A 26,850-nucleotide genomic window follows, 5' to 3' on the forward strand; every position below is an offset into this window, starting at 1 on the left:
TCATACAATGGATTCAGACAGATGAGTACACATCAGTACAGAAATACATAAAAATACATACGGATATAATTAACTGGATTACTACTCAGACAAAAACAGCCCTTAAAATTAATGTCAGAAGGACAAAATATTCTGTCTGAAGGAAGTTGCAACATCATATTACAACATAGCCCATTCCCGTATGAGAAGGACATTTTAAATTATTATAAACATATTGATGAAAGAATAGCTATGCTCTGCCAAGTCTACCTGAGTTTTGTAGCTGTTTCCCTAAGAGACTGCCCCAACCCTATGATTTCAGTTCTGTGCCCCAGTCATCCTTGAACCCATATGAAGACTTGCAATCTTACACTTTGTGGGGCAATGAGTTCCAGAGCCTTTCTCCTCTGTCTTTGGAGCACAGCCCCTTTAATTTGTGTAATCTTCTCCTTCAAAGTAATGACTGTGTCCAATTTTCTTTCCTTTGAGCCTCTTCTTTAACTGTGCTACTCACACCTGCCCTTTACTCTGCGGCGTACTCAAATAATATTTCTCTTTCTCTTCTCTGTTTTATTACACTCAGCTATCTCTTACATTTCTGTGTGTTGGTACCTGTTCACTGTGCACTTGTTACTATCCTAATTTTCCTTTTTACATATTCCCACCAAAAAAGACCACTATATACTATTTATGACATTAATAATGCCCTGTGCAGAGGAATAATTACCTCAACATCTCAGTAATCTCTGAATTCTCATATCCTGTTGTCCTCACCAGTTTCAATTGCAAACATGATGTTAAGGGTTATTAATGACCACACAATCAATTTCCTGCTGGTCCTGCATAGGTTTACCACACAAACACATGTGTATATATGATCACTGAGAATATTTTATGTTTGTGAATTTCTGTGTTTCTAAATGCCTGGATCTTCGAGGTGGATAAGTGAGCACATTCTATACTGTTATGGAATTTCTTATATATGCTTATTGTGCTAAATAGGCAAGTGGGAAAGCTGCAACAATTATTCTTGGTATTGCTGCAATTTTGGAGTGAGCCTCTCTGAAGAATTGTTAAATTACTATGGCACAATGATTTTCTTAAAAGTTGAAATGTGTCAACAGTGACTGATACATGGAGTTGTGTTTACACTGCTCTATAGTAATCCCAATAAGCACTGCTACTGAACCATTTTTTAAATGTTATATTTAGTTACTCCTGTTATATTCGACTTGTCACTTAAGAACTTTATTATTAGAAAAGTAAAATGTAGTATGCGAGCACAAAACTTACAGTTACTTCCTCCTTCAACCATTCCCTTACTAACTCAATAAACAAATGGAAGAGATAAAGTTTGCTGTATGCATAATTTGTACTCCATCCATAATACCCCACTGATAACTTGTAACAGTCATTTGCATTACTGTTATGCCTATAAGCTACAAAAAAAAGGGCAAGGCATAAATGGTTTCAAGACTCATTTGCCTTGTTTTTCTTATGAATCCTTTGATCCTAAGATGATGAGTGTGTAGGGGTTAACGGAGTGCAGAGCAGTCTACCCCTTTACAAACGTACAACAAATTTTTCTTTAAGCTACTGAGATGCAGTGAGCAGAGGACAGCAACCCTCCCTACAGAACAATAACTAGCAACCAATCAGATGAAACCAAGGACACAAACAAACACCAACACCTGTAGCAGTGCTCAACGAAAATTAGACCAACAATCAACAATGATAAACTGAAATACTAGTTATTAAATAAAATGAAATACAGTGAAGCGCTTTCATTCTAACATATCATAACTTCTTCAGAACTAATAAACTCACATTAACAACAGTTTAAGATCATACAGCCCTTCACATCACATTTTAGTCCACCAACCAAGTACCATACTTAATTAACACATTTAATTACCATAATAAAATTTCATTTTACAATAGGGTTAATAGAACAGGCATCATTCAAGCCTGGATTCTGGGTGGCATCTAACCTCATTTACCATTTAAGTTCACAGGGATCAAGGTGTTTGGAAGTAATCCTACCCTGAGGTTAAAATTTTACATGTTCAGTAATTAAAGACTTAAACTTGTGAGTTGAAAAAGTGGCAATATGTGTTTATAATACAGTTGTAGTTCTTTATTTTTATATATCTTTTTATATCTTGTACATCCTCATATAGTCTCTCTTTAAAACTTCTGGAGGTTTTTCCAACATAAAAGGCACTACACCCCTGGCATTGGGTGAGGTACACCACATTTTTTGTATAATAAAAATACCAACCATTAATTTTATCGCAGCATTTGCATGCCTCTTGAACTCTAAATCATTTTTAAAAGTCTTGTTTCTTCTAAACACATGACAAGATCTTCCCCAGTTTTTCTTTTAACTGGGGATCACTGAAATAACTTTGCAATTTTTATATATGCAATCAATTATATGGTAACTATCTAAACTATAGGCAGAAATAAACATTTCCATCCAAAATCACTTGTATTTAAGTTCCTAAATTCATTTAAAGCCATATGGTTAACACTTTCAACTATACTTCTCTTTAGATCATTACTTCATTTGAAATTTCTTTTAAAAGCTCACTGGGATAACCTCTCTTATAAAACATTTCAAGTACTTTATCCATCTCCACTATAAAGGTTTCTGCCTCTGAAATAATTCTAGCTAATCATACCAGTTGGCTTTTAACTACCGCTCTTTTTTGGTGTTTAGGGTGCCAACTGGTTTAGTGGAGGTAAGAGCTGGAGAAAGTGGGTTTTATATATATATATATATATATATATATATATATATATATATATATATATATTGGTACTATACTTACTCAGCCTGTGATTTTTAACCACCTCAACATCCACAAAACTTACATTTCTGTATTGTGGGTGCTAGTGAAATGTAGAAAATCTACTGTACTGTTAATATAAGAAAAAAAATTCTTGCAATTTTACATCAGTATCAACCTACAAAACAAATGGCAACTGAGGTTGTTTTCTGTTGCTATATCATTGGCTTTGCTTGCAAAAACTTGCTTACTGACTTTGTATTTGCTGTGGAAGATGAATGTACAAAAATCTGTCTGCATACTGTCCATTAGTGTAGTGTGGTTTGGAATGGAGTGTAAAACAGACTGGTAATGGTTCTGGCATGCTTGCATCTGGCAAGGACTAAAGAGTAGGAAAATGTTGAGCTTTATTTAGAAAATGGAGGGTAGTCAGTAGCATCACACATACAGTACTGTTAGCATTTGGTCTGCTTTGTTTGTCCATTTTACAAGTGGAGAAAAATGGAAAAGGAAGTCTAAACGTGGCACAGAAATGTGTCTGTAACTTCTAGATAGCTCCAAGAACAGAGCATGCATTTGGTTCTAAATCCATATGAGTGAGGTTATATTGCCAGCAAAAATCTTTGAAAGAGGTGATGGGTACTAAGTGTGAAGTAAATCCCTGGAGAACTAAATGAAGAAGTGCTAGAGGAAGGGCAAACACTAAAATGCATAGGACTCACTAAACTAAACAGACAAGCACACACACATACATTTCAAAATTTGCTGTTACTGTTTTATAAATAATAATATAATGAATTTGTTACTGCTGTCTGAACAGTCACTGAGTCTACACTGATGCACATAACAATGATGCAGTTTGTATCTCTGCCTAAGATAAAGAATATGCTTGATTGTAGCTCCAGTGTTGTGATTTGACTGGCTGTCGTCATGCTGGCCATCCTGATGTGGCACAAAGGTTGGTTACAGTGTAACATCACTGCAGATAAAAGCCAGACTGTGTCCCTGCCATTCATGGTTTATAGGGTTGAATGTATAGAGTGCTATGTATACATAAAGGCATATAAATATACAAAGCAAAGGTAATGTCAGAAAATATATTAGTGTGGTGTGGGATTTGCCTTGTTAGAATGCCCATAAGTTAAAGTTCTCTGGGGCTACCTAATTGTTAACAAGAGCTCTGCACACAGGAACTAGAGCTTTCTACAGAAAAATTAAAGAAAGAGAAGAAAAACAACTTTAAAGGTTTAAATTATGACAGAGAAAAAAGGGAGAGAAACTGTTAGATTTTTGTACTCCTAAATTGAGAGCAATCCTCAAAATAAACCAAAATGTACCTTGGTTCCATCTTTCCTTGTCCATCTGGGATCATGATAACAAATATCTGAAGAAGCTTGGCACCACAGTGCTTTATAGACAGGGGAGAGTACTTAGCACCCTGTGAAAATTTTGCTTGCCAAATGGTTCTGATGTCTGCCTGCCTATAATCTGGCTTATTACAGAAAATGGACCTCCTCTTACCAGGTCATGAATTTTAATGACTTTATGCTTTCAAATACCAATGGGAAGTGTATAAAATCACACTCTTCCTAAAGTACTGAGAAATGAATGATGTGCTTCAAAAAGTCTCACATGAGAGATATGCAAAGACCTACATAAATGAACATGTTAGAAAAAGTGTTTAAGATGGCCCTAATCATTTTGTGGAAGAAACTCTTATTTGTAGACAGATATCTTCCCGTCTGTTCATTTGTTTTGACAGAAACAGCTAGAGTCAAGAACGGACCTCTTTCCATGAGTTCATTTGTAATCAGCAGTAGTGTTCTCTTGCTAAAACAGATCATTTTCTTAAGCTAAGCTACTGAGACCTCGAAATGAGTACTTTTGCTGGACAGTGATGGCACATATTGCTTTTCCTACTTTCTTCTAAATATTAATCCAGAGTCAATAGCCTTAGCCAGAGCATTCTCCTTATTAAACACCTTTTGAAAAGTGCTGTTATATAAATATTTTTTTTATCAAAAAGTCTTCAGCTATGGTGTGTAACTGATTGTCAACTGTTTTTAATGAAATGCTATCCAATACACATAAAGATTAGAATGGAACCCCAAATCTAAATATACAGAGTTCTTCTAATGTTTCTCTTCTTTCTTTAGGGGCTTGTACCTCACATCCATATTCTACAAAGATGACAACATATTAGTTACTCAGGAGGACCAGGTACCAGTCGTTGAGATGGATGACTCCTACTCTTGTTCTTTAATGCAGGATTTCCTGTGGTTTACAAAGGTAAAATGACTGAAAACTGTCTAATTTCTTTAAAAAACATTCATATGTATTTCTAGTGATAAGAAAGACAAGCAGAGAAAATTCCACTCACTTTTTTTATAAGTAAATGTATGCCAATTTGGTCATGCTATTGTATATATCATTCGTATTGCAATAGCTCTAACTTTGTACATAGGCACCCTAACTAATTCTACCATTACAAAACATCCATAATTTCTCACTGCTAAAAAATAGGTAGGGTGTGTACTTAGCACTGTGTGAAAATTTTACTCACCAAATGACTCTAAGTTTTTTACATAGCTTGACAGGAATGGACCCCATTCATAAGGCTGGGCACAATTACCAATTTCATGAAATTAGTTATGCTGCACTCTTTAATATTTGATAAGAGTGCTCTTCTCAGCACTTGCAATGTACCCAGAAATCTCCTCTTTTTGTAGAATATAAGGGGTTACTTATATCAGTAATATATTTAGATATGTTTGAAGATTCTTTTTTATTGGCCTGGTTGCACCTACTACAACTGGAGCTATCTGTGCATCCTTATTCCATATCGCTCTAGTTTCTGTTTGCAAGTCCTGATGTTTTACCAATCTGTGTCTCTCAGTTCATAAGACCTTGTAGTCACTGGGTATAGCAATTTCAATAATCAAAGCTATGTCTGTCTTTTTCTCAAGTACTACAAAAGCTGGTCTGTTATACCTTCTTAGCTACTGGTATGGGGTGATGTCATGTAATCATTACTTCATAATTGTTAATAATATTTGTGGTTTACATTTTCAACATTTTCAATGGCTCTCAACAGCCTCCATGTTGTAATGTTTGCAAAGTCTCCAGTGTAACAACTTTGCCACAGTGTTCAACAAAAAAAAAAATCATACTCACCATATGGAGAAAAAAGTTACTTCCATGCCAGAAACTACCAAACCCAAATTATGCATACAATTTCAGAGCTGTGTTAATTCTTCTCACCCCATTAAACAGCTTGAAAAATTAGACTACTTACAAATATCAGTATACTTACAAAAATGTGCAATACCTCCCTACACCAATATGGATTCTGGGCTGAGAGAAGCACCATGACTGTTTTTTATCATCAGACCATATTCTTCTTAATATGGCAAAGGTAACCACATATAGGTAGCCTTTAAAGATTTAATCCAATCTTTTGATTTTATCCACTCACTACAGGTGAAGTTACTTATCAATTCTGGATTTAGTTCAACATCTAAAAACTGGTTGAATGATTATCTCTTCAAAAGGCAATTCTATATAAAAGTCAGATCCATTAAATCAGAATTTGCTTCTCTCACACACAAGAAATCCCTCAGTGCTCAATCCATAACTTTGTCTTTTTTCTTCATTTGTCAACCAATTTCCAGAAATCATACCAGGAAGTTCCCTAATTCTGTATGCCAGTATGATACTGTATAGACTGAGCCCAAACCTATCGACTACAAGATTACTTCTCTAAGTAGATTTCTTCAGACTAACCTCTTGGCATGATGAAAAGAACCAACTAATCCTTAATACCAGTAAAATGAAAGCAGCAATGTTTGCAACTCACTATAAAGTCTAATGTGGCACATAATTACTAAACATTACAGGCCCTTGGAAACAACCACTCATTTCCATTACTTAGGAATAATGTTGGATCAAAAACTTGTCTTCGTATTTAACATAGAACAAACTAAACACAGAATAAACAAAACACTCTTCTGTTCAAGAAAGATCTCTCACTTTCTTTCTGTAGAAGGAAGAAATGTCATGCCTCCCCCACAGCCTACCCCTATAAGTGCACCCTCTCAAAAATATGTCTTGAGTATGAACAACTTCAAATAAAATCTATTGCTTCATTAGCCAAGCTCCCATTAGAAAGTACTGCTGTTCTGTTCTATCCAAAGCCAAATAGCTTCCTATGCAACAAAGATATGATCTACTCCCTGGGCCCCTCCTCTTCAAATTAATAAAACTGTAACCTTCATTTTTTTCATGAGCAGACTCACAGTAAAATAAATAGATTACAGTTTAAGATATAAACCTGTTAATGCCCCTCACTGGATTCTCCCCATATGAAGCTAAGCCAAACGGAGAATATCTTCTCAGGGCTTGCCCTTAAATTGTTGAAGCCCTCCACTCAGCCATCAACATTGTAACACTTACACTAATTTTAAAAAACCCGTAAACATCATCTATCTCTAGATCAGCCACATGTAAATGCTTCTTAAAAAAAGCATTCTACATGTCCTCCTTTCCCTCACATCTTCATGTTCTCTATCAACTCAAAAGTGAAAAGAAAGGCGATGACTTCCCAAACATTTAAAACATTGTTTATTTTCCCTGTCCCATCTTCTTGCTGTTAATTTGTTCATTCTACTATTTCCCTATTTTATTTATTTATTTTTATTTTACATTTGTTGACCAGGAGTGTCCAACTGAGCTATTGCCCTTTTTTAGCTGAGGCCCAGGGAGAAAAGCTCCAAAATGTACAATGCAATAAAAATAGCAATAGAGGTATTTAGGTAGTAACAAACTGTGTACAGATTGTTGACAGGTAAAACAGTACTATAAACAAAAGGATAATATTAATAAAGTAGAGTAAATTATATGTTTTAGTTTAAAAAGTTTACCAAATATAACGTTCAGTAAGCAGAGTATAGCAAAAGCTTAGGAAGTTACATAAAAAGTTCAGGGACCAGAGTATAGAAAAAGCTATGGAGGTTACATAAAAAAGCATAGGATTTAAGTAGTTCATGCTAAGTATTATGAATTAGTTTGATAGTACTATAAAGGAAGGTAATGGTCAGGGAGAGTGCGTACAATGGCAGGAACAGTGTTTTTTTAAGTAGTCTTTGGTTGTTAGTATAAATTGTTTGGGGTGAGTCAGGGTACTTATTTCTAGGGGGAGTTTGTTCCATGCAATAGAGGGATGGTAGCTATATAAGTTGCAGCCCATCTTGGATTTCAGTTTATAAATTTTTAATAGGTCTTGCGTTGAACTTAGGAGAATCCTGGTGGGGGAGTAGTGAGAGATGACAAGAGATAGACTTGGGCAGAAATCAGGCCAGTGTAGAATGGAGTGTATGATTTGGAGTTGGGATTGTAGGAACAGGTGATGTAGTTCAGACCAGTTCAAATATTTTAGGGAGAGACAGTGATGAGATTTATGTTTGTTGAGCTGCAAATCTAGCTATCTTGTGGTAGGTTGATTCTAATTTGGTGAGTAGGAAGGAGTTCAGATTTGGTGAGTATTTGAGAGCAATACGTTAAGGAAGGTAGAAGGTAGGCATGGGTAAGAGAAGTCCTATCTTTGGTGGTGAGGAATTTGTTGTTCCTGTACAGGAGTCCTAGCTTTTGGTGTTTTTTTTTTTGATACAATTGTTAATGTGAAGATCAAATTTTAGTTAGTCGTCAATGGTAATGCCAAGAGTTTTGTGCTAGTTTCAACTTCTAGCCTATCAGAGAGATAACTAGAGAACCATGCAACTGTTATCAGGAGAGAAGTTTAGGTCTGCAAGTTAGTTAAGTAGCAGAGAGTGAGAGAGAGTGTCAAAAGCCTTTGAAAGATCAAGAATAGACAAGGTATGAGTTTATGATCATCTTTGGCTAGGGCAATAGTGTTCAGAAATGATAGTAGAGCTGTGGTTGTACTATGCTTGGGACAGAAACCATGCTGTGTAGGAGTGAAACAGTTTTTCCTGAATAAGATAATGCATAACTTGTTTGTATATACATTTCTCAAGGACTTTGGAGAGAGGGGAGAAGATAGCGATAGGTCTAAAGCTAGATATTTCTGTGAAGTTACCTCCTTTATGAATAGGAAGAGTGTAGAACTGTTTCCAGATAGATGGAACTTTAGACTCTGAGATGGAGTGATTAATTAGTATAGATACAGGCATAGCAAGTGAGTATGCAGCAATCTGGATAAAGTAAGAAGGGATATTGTCTGCTGATACAGAGCATGGTTTGAGCTTTGAGAGTAGAGTTTTGATATAGCCAGTGGGAACAGGTTTAAGAGAGAAGGAGTTTACTGAGTTTGTGGTTGAGGGGGGTATAGGGAGGATTGAAGTGTTGCTGTTTGAGAGGTTGGGGTTAAATAGTTTGGAAATTGATTCAATAGAATAGGTGTTGAAAGTATTGGCAGTCTCTTCAGGTGACTTGTCAGGACAAGGATTTGGTGAAGTCAGGTTGCCTGGATGTAATATTTGGTTTATAGCATTCCAGAATTTTTTTGGATCAGAATTTAGTGTTTTGGGGAGATTATAATAAAAGTCCTTTTTGTCTTTGTTGATGAGTTTTTTTGTTTGATTTCTAAGTTCTTTGTACTTTTGCAGGTCTGCTGGAAGTTTGGTTTGTAGCAATATTTTCCAAGTCCTATCTCTGGTTTTCATAAGTGTACGGGTGGTTTTAGTTAACCAGGGTGAAATGTTTGCTTTTATCCAAACTTTTTTGGGTGGCGCTAGAGAATTTGAAATGGTAAGGAAAGTTGAGTTGAAGGCATTTACTGCATCATCGAGTGTAAGCTGTTTAAGGAAATTCCAGTTACTTCTAGAGAGGGAAGTTATAAATGTGTTAGGGTTTAAGTTGGAAAGTTTGCAGCAGGTGATAAGCCATTGTGGTTTAGAGAGATGGGTGGTATATATTGGAGCACTTTTATAGGTGAGTGGTCACTCAAGGCATCTGGTAGAGTTTCTGGGTTATGGTATTTGCTGGGATTAGAGACAAGTATCCAATCTATCAAGGAGCTTGATGAATGAGAGGCATTAGTATGGGTGGGTTTAGAAATTAGTTGTGTAAATCCATGGGGATTTATGTGATGTGGAGGGCTTGGATTATTGAGGTTTACCCAATTAATGTTTATGTCCCCAAGAATGATAATTTCTTTAGGGGAAATTTAGGGAGAGAGATATGAGAGTATATTTTCCATCAGGGTAATGTTGTCCCCTGGTGGAATGTATATGGCTACTACTGTGATCGTAGTGTAGTTACTGGGTTTGAGGTTTGCTACCAGTATTTCAGGAGGTGCAAATGAGGAAACTGGTTGCTTAGGAAGGAAGAGAGTGAGGTAATTTGAGTAGACTATAGCAACACCTCCACCTTTTTTCTTTAAAGTGATCTTGACGTAGTATATTATAGCCAGGGGGCAGAATGTCTTTGTCTTGGTTTTGGGGTTTAAGCTAAGTTTCAGTTATGGAGATAATGTCTATTCTTCCCTTTTCTGTATACTTCTCCTTATTTGTCTATAATGTACTCAACACTATTGAGAATCTTAATGTAGCATTAGATCTCCATTGTTTACAGTAACAATGTAAACCTGCAAATACTGAACAATGTATTTCTGTCTTTGTTCATGTATTGTTAACATAAGTGGCATACTTATGGGATGGGCTGGGTCTAGAAAATGTCCATTGGGATAACTGACCTATCTTGGTAAATAAATTCAAATAAATAAATAGTATGATAGTCAAAGCAGAGGGTCTAGATTCAGCAAATTAATATTAGAGAAAAGAAAATTCTTATGTCAAATTATTATGCATGTACTTTGTTCCTTTCTTGTAGTATTCAGTTGTATGCTACCTCACACATTTCTTTCCATTTCCAGTGTCATTCATAAATGTCTGCCTTGTACTGTCATGCTAGTGTAACAACAGATATATTAGAAACTAGCACAAGGGTCATGAAGGACTATCAGAATTGGATTCTTTCAGACTTCCCTTTTCTGCACATCTTCCCACCTACCTAGTATTGGGTACTTTGGCCAGATCAATGATGCAGTTTGTGCACCAGGTTCTTCTTATGACAAAATAGGGGAATTGAAAACTACTATATGAAACTTTTGCATTCTGTTCAGAAAAGTAATGGAAGAAATGAAACTGAACTGCAACACTAGATACATGATAATAAATGGTAGTATTTTCACTGAAGAAAGGACCCTAAAACAACTTCAGAAATTAAGTTGAAAAAAACAATGACAGTAGATGAGAATCACTTAAACATACAATCTGATTGCCTGCTCAGATGTTGCAGCTCTTCTTCTTTCTCTACCTTGTATTTTCTCTTCTTTTTCCATGGAAAACACTTCATATAACAAAGCATACAACTGCTGTAGTCAATATGTTCCACAGCCCCTCCATTCTGTGAAATAGTATATCCTTAAAGTTGGTAATGAGATAGTTTCCCTCCTGCTGCTATCCATGTAACTTACTCTCCCATGCTTTTTCTTCAAATTGGCCATTGCCTCTGCCCTGCTGAAGAATCAGTGTTTCCAAAAGTAGGCTTTTCCACTTCTGTTCAAGTCTATACCTACCCAGCTGTTCTCTTTCTTCAGACTGACCATGTTCTTCACCATTTTACTAACCTTTCAGTTCATCTTTTAATATAGAAAGAATTAAGGAAAGGTCAGCGTGCTATCATTAACTTGAAGTAAATAAATCATCTGAGTGATTCATAATTCATTTACCATTGCTGCTACACATTCATTTATTTAAAATCAACCACATTGACAACTATTTTTATGTGAGGTAGACAGGCCTTACGAATACCTTTGCATAAAAACTCTGAACTAATATAACTAACTCTGAAATCACAAAAATACAGGCTATAGTATTGATGTTTAATCATGGGTTCACCTGAAACAATACTTGTTAAATGAGCACCAAGAAGAGCTCATGTAGCTCTTAGAGAAGGGACTGGACAGGAGTTAAAATGGACATGATCCCCTTCAAACTGTTGAGGAAGTTGCTGCAGCTGCTCTTAAAGTTAAATTCCTCTCAATGCTAAATATTAATTAGGGGTTCTCACAAATTAGGTGAAATGAAGCTAGCTCAAAGCTTTGTTCATAGGATACCACTATGGGCAGATACAGGATTTTGAGATGCCCTTTTAGAATGCCATCAAAACCAGAAGTGTTTCAAAGAGCAGTAGCTGAAATGTTTTAGGCTTCCAAGTTGCCATTAGAAAGAAATGTAGGATCTGTGTGACTACTCTTAAATATATTTGTTCATGTTTGACTTCAGAAGGTCTTAAATCAGAATCTAATAAAGTCATGCCATAGGCAATATATAAAATCACACAATATGGTATTTATTATGTGATTCTCAACATAGTGCAGTGCCCCTCCAATTTCAATCTAAACTTTCAGATAAAATAATGGCATTTGGAAACTGTTGGAATATTGTGTTGCACAGTTGCTGTGTGATATTAAAAAAGTTTGTTACAAAATATGTGATTTTGAAGTTGTATGATTTTTCACAGTCTGCAACACTTCAAATTGATGCTAACTTTCAAGAGTTTGGTACAGTATTACTTCAGGAAGGTAAACCACAAACATATGGATCAAAGGCATTGACATAAGTACATAAACAATGCACACATAGCAGTACTCTTTGCCAATAATTCAATGAGTATGGGGACTTCTTGTAGGGATACAAGCCTTTTAGCAGTGTGCCTTTACTTTTTATGCCAATTCAGTGGTTTAAATACTGGTAGCAACTTAATTTCAACAGACACGGTTCTCCACTTTTTGATCTGTTTACAATATTCAATTCCTAATCATGAGTAAACTATTTTAAATGCTGATATCTTATACTGAAAAATGTAAAACTTAAAAAATGTTGTTTTCGCCTCATGAATTTGTGTTAATATCAAAATGCCTTTTGCAGCTGAAGAAATAGTTGCACCATCCCATGAAAATTAAACTAGTAAGGGTATTTTTGAATTTGCAGCGTATTAAAGTTCATGAAATTAGTGTTGTTTCAATCTTTGATGTCAGCCAAAATTCCTCTTTGCAGCACTTGCAATGTGCCCAGTAATGACTCCTTCTGCAATTTGTGTGGGGTTATATGGATTGGTAACATATCTAAATACGATTGTAAACTCTTTTTTTATAAGACCTGTTTCTCCAATTACTATTGGAACTGTCTGGGTATCTTTCTCCCACATTGATCTCATTTCTGCCTGCAGATCCTGATATTTTATGACTTTGTGTCTCTCTGTATGCAAGACACTGTAGTCACTGGGTATAGCAATTTCAGTGATCAGTGCTACTTTTGTCTTCTTTTCTTGGACCACTGTAGCCAGTTTTCTAGCATCTATCATTTGAATTGCTGGCAATGGGTGATCCCATGTGATATAATCACAGCTTTGTGGCTTATGTTTCCAGTGTTTTTCAGCCACTTCAATACCATAATGTTTGCACAGTCCCCAGTGCAATGGTCTTGCCACATTCTTATCCCTTTCAGTATACAGTCCTTCTGCCATTAGTATGTCACACCCAGCAGCAAGGTGTGCGACTGTTTCCAATTTGGTTTTACAAAACCTACATTTCTCTTTTTCTCCCATATGTTCAATAGACTTTTTAAACCAGTGTATATGTAGCCCACTATCTTGGGCTGCCAATCTTAACCTTTCATCTTTTGATTTGAATTCACTTCTCCTTAACCATTCCTGTGTTCATTCCTGACCAACATGAGGTTCTTCCAGAAGTTTTCTATACTTGCAACTATATTTACGCTTTTTCCTTATTTCTTGCCTTCTCATCTGGTCCTTCCCCTTATATTCTTTCTTTAGTTTTTTGGCACATTGAGTTGCTGCCTGATTTTTACCTACTTCTGGTTTGATTTCCATTCCTGCTTGATGCAGATATGCTTCTGCTAAATTAAGCAGAGAAGTCATCTTAGATTTATTCTCCTCATGTTTCAAGACGTTCAATACATTTGGGTCTTGTGAGGTCAGCAGATATGTGTGGAGTTCCACGATTGCAGATCTATACATGTAATCAGTTTCAAGAAGGCCCATCCTTCCTTCGGAATGGGGAATATATAATCTTGGTATACACTGATTTTTATAAATCATTTGGTGAGCATGAAGCATTTTTGTTGTTTTTCTATCTAATCTGTCGAACACATTTTGGGGCCAGTCAATCACTCTGAAACTGTAAGTTAGGACAGGAAGAGCAAATTGGTTTATAGTCTGGATTTTGTTCCTAGATGTCAGAATTAATTTAAGTCTTCTAAAGCATTCCTTACTAAGTTTTATTCGGATTTGTTCATGTTTAATTGTTGATCCTTCATCAATTCCCAAATATTTATACACTCCCTCTTCCTCAAGTTCATTTATATTACATTATTTTCCCAAACTGATGTTTCCTGGTGCTGCAGTTTTCCTGCTTTAAAGGTTCCTTTTGCACATTTATCAAGACAAAATGACATTCTTATATCATCTGAAAAAGTTTTGGCAACCTGCAGCTGTGCTTTCAGTTCCTCATCTGATGAGATATACAGTTTTAAATCATCGACAAAGAGAGTATGAGAAGTCTTTACACTTTGTTGTTTTTTATGAGCCAAATTGTAGCCATGGCCTAAGTTGTTAAGTAAACAGCTTAATGGGTTAATGGCAAGGCAGAATAGCACTGGTGACATCCAAGGCAGAAATACACTCGACCAACACAACACAACACTAATCACGAGACACATAACTCTCCTAAACAGTGTGCCATTCAACCAAAGCCCATAAGGCAAAACAATATGCCCAGAACACCAGTCATAAGTGACTCAATAGTGAGGCACACTGATGTCCCATTCACTAGGTTGAATAAGGAGAAAGTAACAGTCAGTTGCCTGTCAAGTGCCAGGATCCACCATATATCGCACGCACAACAGGTACAAATATGACTCTGTTATTGTACATGTGAGTGTGAATGACCTGAGATGTACCTCCCTGGACTACATGAAAAGAGACATGGAAGAGCTCTCGGATTATGTAGCCCAGGCGGGTACGACCCTAGCCCTGAGCAGCATCCCACCATCACCCAGAATGATACCACAGTACAAGCAGAAAATGATTGATTTCAACAATTAGCTAAGTTTCTGGTGTCATTCTAAGGGGATCCAGTATCTGTCTGCCTGGGATGACATGACTGACAAACCTCTATGCTTTGCCAGAGATGGCTGGCATCTCTCACCCCTGGGCTTCTGAATAATGGCCAGGGCTCTTCCCACCCCTATAGTGCCTTTTTTAGGTGGTTTCCCAAAGACCAAATTACCACCATAACAGCTACAAACAAATGGAATCTGAGGGTCATGCTGCTCAATGCTAGAAGTCTAAATCTCAAAATGCACTCACTAGAAGCACTCCTTAAAATGAAGAACATCGACATTTGTGCTGTAACAGAGACCTGGTTCAAGGCAGCAGAAAGCACCCCTGCACTACCAGGCTATAACTCATTCCACACCATTTGGCCCCAGTACTTGGACCGAAGTTCCAGAGGTGGTGGTGTTTCCATATTCATAAAGGATGCACACACCTCCAGACTGGTAGCCCAACATAATGCATCAGAGATACTTCAGGTGCAGCTAACATTGGTTAAGACAAGGATTCAGGTTGTAGTCTGTTATAGGTCCCCAACCATGACCCAGGAGACTCACACCATGTTCCTAAGCACCCTGGAGAATATTAGGGTCCAAACTAACACACTCATACTGGCCAACTTCAACTACCCCTCCATTAACTGGGAAAACTACTCATGTACCAATACACTTGCCCAATGTTTCCTGGTATTCATTAATTCCAATGCCCTGGACCAGCTTGTTCTTACCCCCACTAGAGGTAGCAACATCCTTCACCTGGTCATTACTAACATGGGCGACCATTGATCTAAACCAATAGTCAACTCCTCCCTGGTTAGATCCGACCACAAACTAATCACCTTGGAAATCCACATCCCTCCCACACCCCCTGCAAAGGTAACCACCATGAAAAACTTCTCCAAAGCTAACTTTGGGCTCCTAAGAACAGTGGTGGCTAACTTCACGGCACCCATGCAAATGGAGAATAGTTGCATGACCGCCAAATCATACACCAATGCACTGTATGAACACATACATAAATGCATAGATCTCGCCATACCCAATAAAACCAAGGTGCTCTCCTCCAAAAACAGGAAGCCAAACTGGTGGTCCCCTGCCATAAACAAACTCTACAACAGAAGCAGGAAACTGATGCGGAATAAGGTGAAGTTCCAAGACTGGAAAAACTCCCTTATCAGCCTTAACAACAAGTTGAGATCCCTCATCAAATCCTCTAAAGCTAGCTATGAAAATAGAATTGCAGCAGATAGTAAAGACATCCACAAGGCCTTCTATAGTTATGTAAAGAACCTCCACGGCAATTCCCAGATTTTCTCTGAGCTACTACGCAATGGTACCTCCTATACCGAGCCAAAAGATATTGCCAATATACTGGCCGACATATTCAGTGCTAACTCCCCCCCCTTCCAAAGGACCAATCACAATACTAGTAGATTGTCGGGCACCCAGTACTACTGCTGCACAGGTTAAAACAGCACTGTCCAAGGCCAAGAATACAGCCACTATGGGACCTGACAATATCCCTGGCTGTGTTCTACATGAACTACAGAGTGAACTGGCACCAAACCTGTGTGCCCTGTTCAATCACAGCCTCACCTCAGGCTTTGTCCCAACCGATTGGCACACTGCTATAGTCATCCCTTTCCACAAAGGAGGAGTGACTACAGACCCTGGGAACTATTGCCCCATTAGCCTGACAAGTCTGTTATGCAAACTTATGGAACGCATCATCATGGATATAATAAACAAGGATATAGGGAATCTCCAAACTCTGGATCCCACACAGTTGGGTTTTGTGAAGGGTCGATCATGCCTGCTCAACTTGGTCGACTTCTTTGAGTCAGTTACCATAGCTGCAGATGAAGGCAAGGTGGTTCATACAGCCTACCTTGATCTGGCCAAGGCCTTTGATACCATTCCCCACTCTGGAGTCATAGAAAAACTCACTAAGCTAGGCATCAACCCCTATATCACTAGGTGGGTTGCAAACTGGCTCACAGGTAGAACCCACAGTGTGAAAGTAGCTGACTCCAAGTCAGACTGCCGACCAGTCATGAGTGGAGTCCACAGGGATCGGTCCTGGGTCCTCTCCTGTTGGGTATCTACTTCTCAGAAGTCCAGTCCAAAATGAAGGGACTCTGGCTGACAAAGTTCACAGACGATTGCAAATTGAGAGCCATTATTAACTCCCCAAGTGATGTTGACATCCTACAGAAAGACCTCACTGAGACCAACGACTGGTGTCAGAACCATGGCCTTAAGCTCAATGCCAAAAATGTGTCATCATCCCCTTTGGGAAAAACCCAGTTCCCATGATCTACCACATCAATGGTAGTCCACTGAACACAGAAGGTGTTATAAGAGATCTGGGAAGACAGGTTGACAGCAACCTCTCTTTTGACTACCACACTGCCACTGTGGTCAGAAAGTCCTTCTATATGGCACATCTCATTACCAAGGGATTTAGATCCAGGAAGAAAGAGGTCATTGTCTCCCTCTACTTTTCCCTCATTAGGCCAATCATCCAGTACAATGCCCCATTTGGCATGTACCTCACTAGACACCTGCAACAACTGGAGAGGCCACAAAAGTGCCTCACAAAGAGGATCCTAGGCCTTAAACACTTGTCCTAAATTGACAGTTTCAAAAAACTCCAACTATTCCCTGTGTCATATCGCATACTTAGAGGTGATCTCTGCTTGACTTATAAAGCCATGTCTGACCCAGCTCTGTTAGAAATGCTACATCTAAAGAAATCCCAATCCCTCCACACCACATGCTCCAGAGACCTCACCCTCATTACTACAATCAACAGAACGTACTGGAGGGACAAGTTCATAACCCAGAGACTGCCCATGCTATGGAATAGACCTCCCATACATGTCAAGCAGAGCACCTCACTGGCCCTCTTCAAGAGAAATCTTGGTGAGTGGATGTGAAATAGAAAATTCACCCCGGGTATCACTCCAGTGGCTCTACTCGACAGAGGCACTGGAAACTAAGGTTGAGTGGCACGATGTCAGGGTAATTCTATGGGCTAGGCTTGTAAAGGCTCCAGGTCCATTAGCCTAGTACACACCTTTGAACCTATGAGAGAGAGTCACCCTGGAATATTCCCCTTTGAATTTTTATCCCTGGGATAATAATCTGTCTTTTATTATGACTTAGTTGTAAAGTGGTCTGCCATTGTTTCATGGTCACTGTAATGTAGTTGATCGGTGTAGGGTGTGCCTTATTAATTTTTAAGCACTCTTTTATCCATGAATGTGGGATACTATCAAATGCTTTTTTATAGTCAGTCCATGCCATACTTAAATTCTTCCCCTTTTTACAGTTCTCTAGTATGACTTTATTTAACAACAAATGATCCTTTGTTCCATATGACTTTCTTTTATTGCCCTTTTGTTCTACTGCCATAATTGAGTTTTCTTCTAAATGACTATAAACTCTGTCGGCATCAATTCCCACGTATAGTTTATATGTCGTTCGAAGACAAGTTATTGGTCTATAATTTTTAGGGTAGCTTGCAGGTTCACTCTTAAGAAGGAGAATTGTTTTGCCTGTTTTTAGCCAGGTTGCTGTCCAGGGTGCACACATAAATAGTTCTTACTCATGGCTAAATCCTCATGCAGAGACGTTAATACTTTTAACCAAAAGTTAGGTACTGCATCTGGGCCTGGGGTTTTCCAATTAGAGGCTTTTCTTAACTTTGTCTCAATCTCTCTGGCTGTTACTTCATCCCATTTCATATCCTGCATCTTTAAACTTCTTATTCTTTCTTTTACATCTTCTATCCATTTAGCATCTTTTGTTATGCTCCACAGGATCTTCATAGATACTTCTCCAAAATGTATCTACTTCTTTTTTTTTGGTAGTCTTTCAATTCCTTTTACCTTATTTCCCATTTCTCTATAAAAACATTTTTGGTCAACAATAAATTGCTTATTTTGTACGTTTCCTTTATATATATCTGTGTATCTTCTAAGTTTTTCCGCTTGTGCTGAAATTTTTAGTTTGTTATTTGTGATAGTGCATGATAGATCCTAGTCTGTTCTAATACTGTGCATTGCTTTAATCACATCTATCTTTGTCAGTATTTTTGTTGATCTATTCCCTCTTCTGTAGTCTTCTAAGAGTGACACTTTTTGTCTTAATTGCTTTATAGTTTTCTCTATTTAATATTTCCATAATGGTATTCGATTTCGCCCCTTCCTTTCCTTCACTACCATGTATTCTTGTGGTAGAACTTTATCAGTTATTAATTTAGCAGCACAGTAATATATCCTGTTTACTTCTGTCATATCACATGGATTCTATGAACAGTTCTAATTATTCAATTCATTTGTTTTATCAGATTTCTGACTTTTTGGGTTTTATTGACCTTCTGCAGTCTATTTCTCTCATTGATCTTAATATTTCTATCCATGTCTGTTAAATCAAGCAACTCTTCTCTTAGCTCATTTTCTTCCAAACTGAGGACACATCCCTTGTTTTCCATTTCCTGTGGGTATTCTATAGAAAGTTCTATAGCATCTTCCTGTGGCACCTTCTCTTCAGTTTCATCCTGTACCATCTGTCACTCTGTCATATGGCCTATCACTCCTCAACATTGACTGCATCAGAGTTTCCACAGTTTCCTGTTCCTTTCCTTGCTGTCTAGCTTCAAGTGAATGTTTATACCAATTTCCTATGGAAGGATCAAAAATATCTTGATATGCCACCCGACCAATTGCTTCCTGTTCCACTGGTTTCCCCTTAATTTGGATATTGTTTCTGTCACATGCACAGTTTGGTGGTTGCTGAGATTCTCTAGTTACTGTTCATTTTCTTTTCTAATGAAGTATTTGGAAAAGCGCTCAACAGGAATAATTTATTTTAAATTGGCCCTGATTTGGCAACATTATTGACAGCAGCAGCATTTTGTTTCCTCTAAATTTGTTATGGATGTTGATCTTTCCAGGTATTCAGTTTCAAAACCAGCAGTAAAAAAAAAACCTTGATGACTAGTTTAAAGATGAAAACAACAGTGAGCTAGTAAACTACAGACAGACAATAACAATGGGGTGAAAGGCTAAGTTACAAAGTCCCTTGACTGTGTAGGATCTACATTCACCTATTTCTCTGCCACTGATGCAGATTACTAACCTATGATGTATCAAGGGTTGGAGTAGAGGGATGGGATAGAGGTAGGTGAAGTATTCCAGGTGTAGACTGACTTATGTATGGTCCCAGTTGTGTAACATGCATAAGGAAAAAGATTCAGGACTGGGAAATGTAGGAACCCAGGAGATGGAGCATCAGGGAAGAAAGGATCATGGCCAAGATTTTGGTAGAGTTAAACAAAGGTTATACATGTATGAAAGTGGCCTCTGCTGGAATGGGTCCAAGTGCATGACCTCCAGGAGTGTAGATAGTGGGATGGGACTGAAGCACAACAGAATGTCAAAATGCTGGGGAATGGAAGCAAAGAGCTGTCTAAACAGAGCATGGAAAGATAAGGAGTGTAAAAGAATAGGGAATTCAGCTGGAGAAGGGCAGACAGAGAATGTATAAGGTAACATGGTGTCAGAAAGAGGAAGGTGTTATATAAGAAATAAGGGACATTAACAGAAATGAGGCACTGACCCAGGAACAGGTTAAGGCAGGAACACATGAACTCCTAGGGATAGAGGATGATGCTAAAAAAGGAGAAGGTAAAGAGTGAAGAAAGGTTGCAGGACAAATCAGGAGTAGAGTAAGCAAAACAGGGTGGATGAATATCTAACCAGTAAGAGAAAAAATGGCTATGTGTGAGGTCTATCACTTGAAGACAGGTGGATTATGCAAGACTGTTCCTTAATTAATTAATTAACTAGATAACTAGCACTGATAATAGACTAATTCACATGATTCCATTTCAACCAGTATTTAAACACCTAATACTAGAACTATAATTTAACATGCAATAAGTGCAAAATGCAGTAATTGAGGACAGCACCAATGCAAAATTGCTAAGTAAACAGTACTGCTGATAATCTCAGTACAATTTCAAGAGTAACAGGTTTCAGTAGCCAATAAAGTCAGCAACAATAAATCAATAATTTTGGCAGCTGGGCTAAGCCAGAGATATTATGTAACAGAAGGATGAGAAAGGCATTCAAATTTAGCTCAGCTTTTAAGTGAGAACTTAACTTTATCTAAAATTCAAAAAAAATCAGAATTGTTTCTAATGGCTAAAGTTAGGACACCAAAAATGGATTGCTAGCTTTTACATTGCTGGATTGTCTTTGAAGTAGAATGTGTTCTTGTTATGAGATCTTTAGGAGTAAGGAATTGCTTTACTCTGTAGCATGAGGGAAAGAAAGAAAGTAATGTTATGCTCAAGAATGTGAAATTAAAAGTAGATAGAATATATAAGCGTTGCTTTGATGTACAGGAATCTGATTCATTTATAGGATGCCATTTACCTAAGTGACATAATGGTAATCCCTTTTTTGGGTGAGAAGAGCAAGCCTGCATATTCTATTAGATAGGACCTGAAGGTCATGCAGATACTGGGGAGATGTATTGGAACCTAATGGAAGGCAGTATTCTAAATAAGCTTGTAAAAATCACACTAGCAATGGATAACGTGCCTTAAAGTCTAAGAAGCCCATAGAATTTTCAACATGAAAAGAGAGTTTTGTTAATTTTATATTTTCTTTGGTAAACAGGGGTTCCATAGATAGTGCGGTATCCAGTTAAACCCTCAAGTTTATGAAACAGAAAACTATTTTGGTTAATTGTTGTGATGATAAACCCTTTTGAATATTGATGCAATTACATATGATTCAATATTCAGGAATCAGACCCCTTATCTTTCTCATATTATCATGCTAAATTTGTGCTATTTTTTTCATTTGAGGTTTGAAAAAAAATGGCAGTAATAGCTTATCTTTTCTTTATTTCATTAAGTTTTTATCCACCCGCGGTGGTGGTGATGCGGTAGCGTTGTGACGTCACAGTAAGACGCTGTCCAGTTCGATTCTCAGGTAGAGCGTCCTCTGCATGAAGACATGCGTGAATGGGCGTACCTTCGTTGAAGGTTGTGCGTCAGGCCTGGCAAGCCGGTACATAAAAATCAACTGCCAATCATTAGTGGACCGGAGTTCCGCTGTGGCGACCCCTAACCGGGAAAAGCCGAAAGACACAATTAAGTTTTTATCCAGGACACATGATGTTATTTCTCAAATGTATAGTGTTTTAGGTAAGACTGTCATCTGCATATTATCATAATGAGATGATAGTTACTTCACACCTTTGTGGTGTAGTGATCATGGGGTTATAAAGATTAAACTACTGCTAGATATTTCTGCCACACTGAAATATGAATCAACTAGCAATGTCAAGAGATACCCTCAAAAATGCAAAATCCTTTCACCTTGGATTTAGCATCTTTTACATAAATTTGTTTCATCATTTATTTATTTATTTATTTATTTATTTGCATCATTGCCATTTTCAATCTTGTCCACATTCTGTCGTTTGATCTGAATCTCCATATCCCTTTCCCAAATCACCTTTTCTCTTTTTCCTGTCACTTCTACAGCACTTTTTATATACATGACGTACAGTTTCACCACAAACAGCTGTAATATTAATAGTAACACTAAACCTGATATTAACAAAGAGTGACTAGAGGAGATGTCCAACCACAGGAAAGACAGCAAGACCTTGCATACAAGAGCTATCCTTGCTGATTTAAAAATAACATTCAAAACAGCACATCATTGAATACTACTGGCAACATTTGGTATGAGCAAAGGGTCTATATTATATAGATGACATTTAATCCCAAATGCTCACATGAGCAGAAATGCAAAAAATCGAAATCACTATTGTGGCGGGCTGCAGCCCCCACCCCTGCTCAATATATATTCCAACTCTGAGATCAGACTACAGTGAGGAAAGGGCAAACTTTCCAATCTTCACTGTACTGCAGTCTCACAATAGCGATTATGAAGAATGGCATTTTCAACTTCTAAGCCGTTCGAGATTTTGATTTTTTATCGATCTAATAGAAACCCGGTGCAAAGGCCCCTGCTGGTGGTTTAGAGCTATATGGGGAGATAGAAAGATGGTGGTTTCTTCAAATTACTCTGAACAGAGTGTACTTAGTGCTGCTGTACTCAAGGGTAAGTACTGAGATGAATCATTTTTCCTTGCTTACAAATCACATACTTGTGATGTCAGGTCTATAGTTTAACTCCTTACTGTAATTTCAAGACTCATAACAGTGAATCTCAAATATACTGAAAATAAGTAGAGACTGCAAGGAAGAAATGAGAATTATGAAAATCACTGCACTACATTTACATTCCTTTTTGCATGTGGACAATCCTCCTTGCACCCCCACATCTCCTACTTCTGCATACTCACTCTGAGATCGCTACACTTCAGTAAAAGGGGAATACTCTGAGACTCATTCAGCAATGGTATGCTGGGACTGATATTTAAGAGAATAAGAGTTTTAAATGGTTATTGTGCCACTCAATATATGGTGTCATCCTGTTAAATAGAGGGCTAGCAGTGGAACGTATCCAACAAAACATCCAATGTGACTTTAATAAGCTGTGTTGGTTGGCTTTTGATTAATAATTTGTGTTAATGCAGCTGAAATTATATCCTTGTTATTTCGAACAAATCAAAAACTGAGTTTTATGTACTATTTCTTAAAGATGTATTGAATATGGGCTTTCAAACAGCTTCAGAGTGAGCAACATGTTGATTAGAGCTGCCACAGTTTGAATAATTTGAAATTGTTAAAAAAGCATAAAGGTTGTCAGTTTGGGTAAAACTGAATTACTGGCTAGTAATTATAGTGCTTGGATTCCAACAAAGAAGAAATGTGGAGAAAGTTAAAGAAAATCAACCAGAAAAGCAGAAGAAAAAGCTCTTGTTGGTAATAACCTTGAAGGGTCTGTATTAGATAATCAAACTTTCAAAAGTTCGACTGTCATATGGTTGACACCATATGATCAAACTTTTAAAAGTTCAAACATCTAATAAAAAAAAAACTACACAAATAACCTACCTGAACCTTTTAAGCAGGGGGGCAAGCCACCCTGCACCCTCCACACAACCCGAACTTTAAGTATACCAACTCTGAGATTGCACTACAGTGCAGAAAAGGGAAATCTTCCCATTCTGCTCTGTATGGAGATCTCCCTTAAAACATTCAAACTTTCAAAAATACGATCATATGGTGTCAACCATATGACAGTCAAACTTTTGAAAGTTCGATCATCTAATATAGACCCAACCTTGAAGCTTTAATCAAAAGGCAGTTCATGTTTGAGTTTTAGTATAGGCGATGGCTTCCAGTAATTTAGATGAAAAAAATAAATGAACCACGTTCAGAGGTATTTAAAATAAATGCGATATTGGAATATATAAAGTCAAATGACAAAAGTGTGGAAAAATAGAGGATGCTTTAAATCAGATTATCTGATAAAACTGCAAAAAGGGTCTACTTCATGATGTCGAAAGCTGACAATATTGAAGCTGATATTGTCGGCACCACAACATCGAAAGCACAGAACATCGTGCAGGTTAATGGAAATCTTCATGGGGGAGATTTCCATTTACCTCAATGTAGTGCGGTCTTGGAGTTGGAATATTTAAGTAGGGGGGTGTGGGGGGTGCAGGAGGGCTTGCCCCCCTGCCTACACTAGTTAGTTTTTATTTATGTTTGTTTATTTTTAAAACGTTATTCGATGTTTTACTACATCGATCACTAGAGGTCAACCTTTAGTGATTCGATGTAGTAAGATTTCGATAACGTGATATAGACGCTACAAAAATCAGAGGTTGAAAAATAAGGAAAGACCTGCTAAACAAGAGGTTTCTCAACAAGAACTAGTTCAAAAAATAGTACATTTAGAAGACAGAACACTTGGAGAAAAAAACATTTATGTATTCTTTTGTAAGAAAAATCAAAACAATAGAATACATTAATTTTGCAAAAGTACATGTAAGCAAGTAGACTAATGTTCCTTAGAAGGATTTGTTAATTGAGAGGTCACACAATGTGTATTCTTCAAATGTGGACATGAGAAAGCAGCCAAGACCCACATTAGTAAAAATGCATTCATGCCAGCAGAGGGAACTGCTCCTGTGAAAACTGTGGCAGTAGGGAAAACTTTAAAAAATTGGAGACAACATGATGTTTGTAGAGAATAATTAGTCAGTGTACACCAAGCAGAAGAGAAACAAAGTTATTCTGCAAGAATAAGATGTCAAGAGACAGATTTGAGATTCAAGTTGCTACATGCAGCTATCTTCACAATATTTTTCCTGGGAGATAAAAGTCATTTTTGTATGCAGAATAGGTTAAAAAGGAAATAAAGTTTAGTCGACAAAGAGTAAGCCAGTAGAAAGGGAATCATGCTTCTCATTTTTTTGACCATAGAGAACCCAGAAGTAGACTTTGTGAGTGAAACATTTTCCATTCTTCCAAAGGAAAATGCTTGAGTGAAAAAAACAAGCCCAGGAACTGACTAGAAGAATCACAGTACATTGAACTTGAATCAAGAACCCATGTTGGGAGATTGAGAAGATTAGGAAGAACACTAATGTAGTTTAAACTAATGAACTATGGGTCTGCAAGAAAAATGGACAGCAAAAGGATCAACATTTGTTGAATCTGTTATTCTGATAGGGAGACTCCAAAGCATAAAAACATTTATGCTGTTAATGTGTGAAAGGACACTAAAGTGAATGAAGAAATAACTGTAAATAAAACATTGTGTTCTTATTAATATTTCTACAATAAATTTCATTATGTATAAGGTATGTTATACTGCAAAGCAGTTCTATATAGTATGTAGTCAGAGGTGTTTTAAATGTGAGGTGGGGAGTTTTTTTCTGCAACAGCAAAATATGCTACTGATATTAACATAAGAAAATAGTTTTCTTAATGGTTATGTATCCATGCTTTATAAGTAAATAAGTACATTAGAATATTGGGTGTGGAAGATGTGACTCTAGTAGCATAAAGTCAGACAGAGTTTACATATTGGTCTCCAAGATATAATAACTAGCCTAGATTGGATAGAAATAATTTTTATAAAGCAGTATATGCATTTAATTGAAAACTTTTAGATTTATCCAACAACTGCATCAGATCATGCACCAAGAAAAATATGAAAAAAATGCAGGATAATAATGTAAATAATAGACAGTGGGATTTTTTTTAAATTATCTTTTAAAATAAAAGAATCTAAGGAATGGGTCGTAGATGTGATATGAGAATTATTAGGAAAGGTAATTACTTCAGAAGGGATAACTAGTGAGTAGAATAAAATGAAAATAGAGTTTAAAAACATGATAGAAATAAAAAGAAGGAGAGATACAGAGAGAGAAATTATAGAAATTATGTAGATGGGCTGACAAAGTTTAAACTATTGCAGAAGAAGGAGAATCTCACAGAACAAGAAGAGGCGCAACTGCAGAGTGCTAAAGAGAAAATAAGGAAGTGTTTGGATAATATGCATAAGTTTAAAAGGGCTAAGCAACTATTTTGATTACAAGTCTCGAACACAAAAACTTGTAGTACAGTGACGTAGTCAATAGGAAGTAGAAAGTAATGTTGCAAACTTAAGGAGCTTATAAGGTATTATAGATATTTCAGAAAGTGTATGAATTTTTTATATAAAGCAGAGAAATGAGGAACAAAAAAGGCACATATGGAGATATTTATGGAATACTTAATTATGCAAGAGTTAGAGGAATATGAATCTCAACAATTAATGGTTAAGACAGGAAGAGATGAGATAAAAATCATGATGTATAATCATTCAACAGGGAAGTCTGAGAGGACAGATGGTATTTCTGTGGAAATTTGGAAGTTAGGAGGAAGAAAGTAATAGATATCTAGAAAGTTTTGCTTAACAGTATTAAAAAGG

At 37.1% G+C, this 26,850-nt stretch overlaps 1 protein-coding gene across 1 annotated transcript in view; it reads left to right on the forward strand.

The window, feature by feature from the left end:
• LOC122816489 (ankyrin repeat and fibronectin type-III domain-containing protein 1-like) overlaps positions 1 to 26,850 on the forward strand; it is a 2,048,587-nt gene that overhangs the window by 1,705,009 nt on the left and 316,728 nt on the right. The window contains exon 12 of the mRNA XM_044089320.1: positions 4,928 to 5,060. Within this exon, the coding sequence (XP_043945255.1) occupies positions 4,928 to 5,060 (133 nt within the window). The remainder of the gene's footprint in view (positions 1 to 4,927; positions 5,061 to 26,850) is intronic.

The sequence above is a fragment of the Protopterus annectens genome, chromosome 12.part0 (assembly GCF_019279795.1).
Source record: "Protopterus annectens isolate FY-2018-M chromosome 12.part0, PAN1.0, whole genome shotgun sequence".
NCBI lineage: Eukaryota > Metazoa > Chordata > Ceratodontiformes > Protopteridae > Protopterus > Protopterus annectens.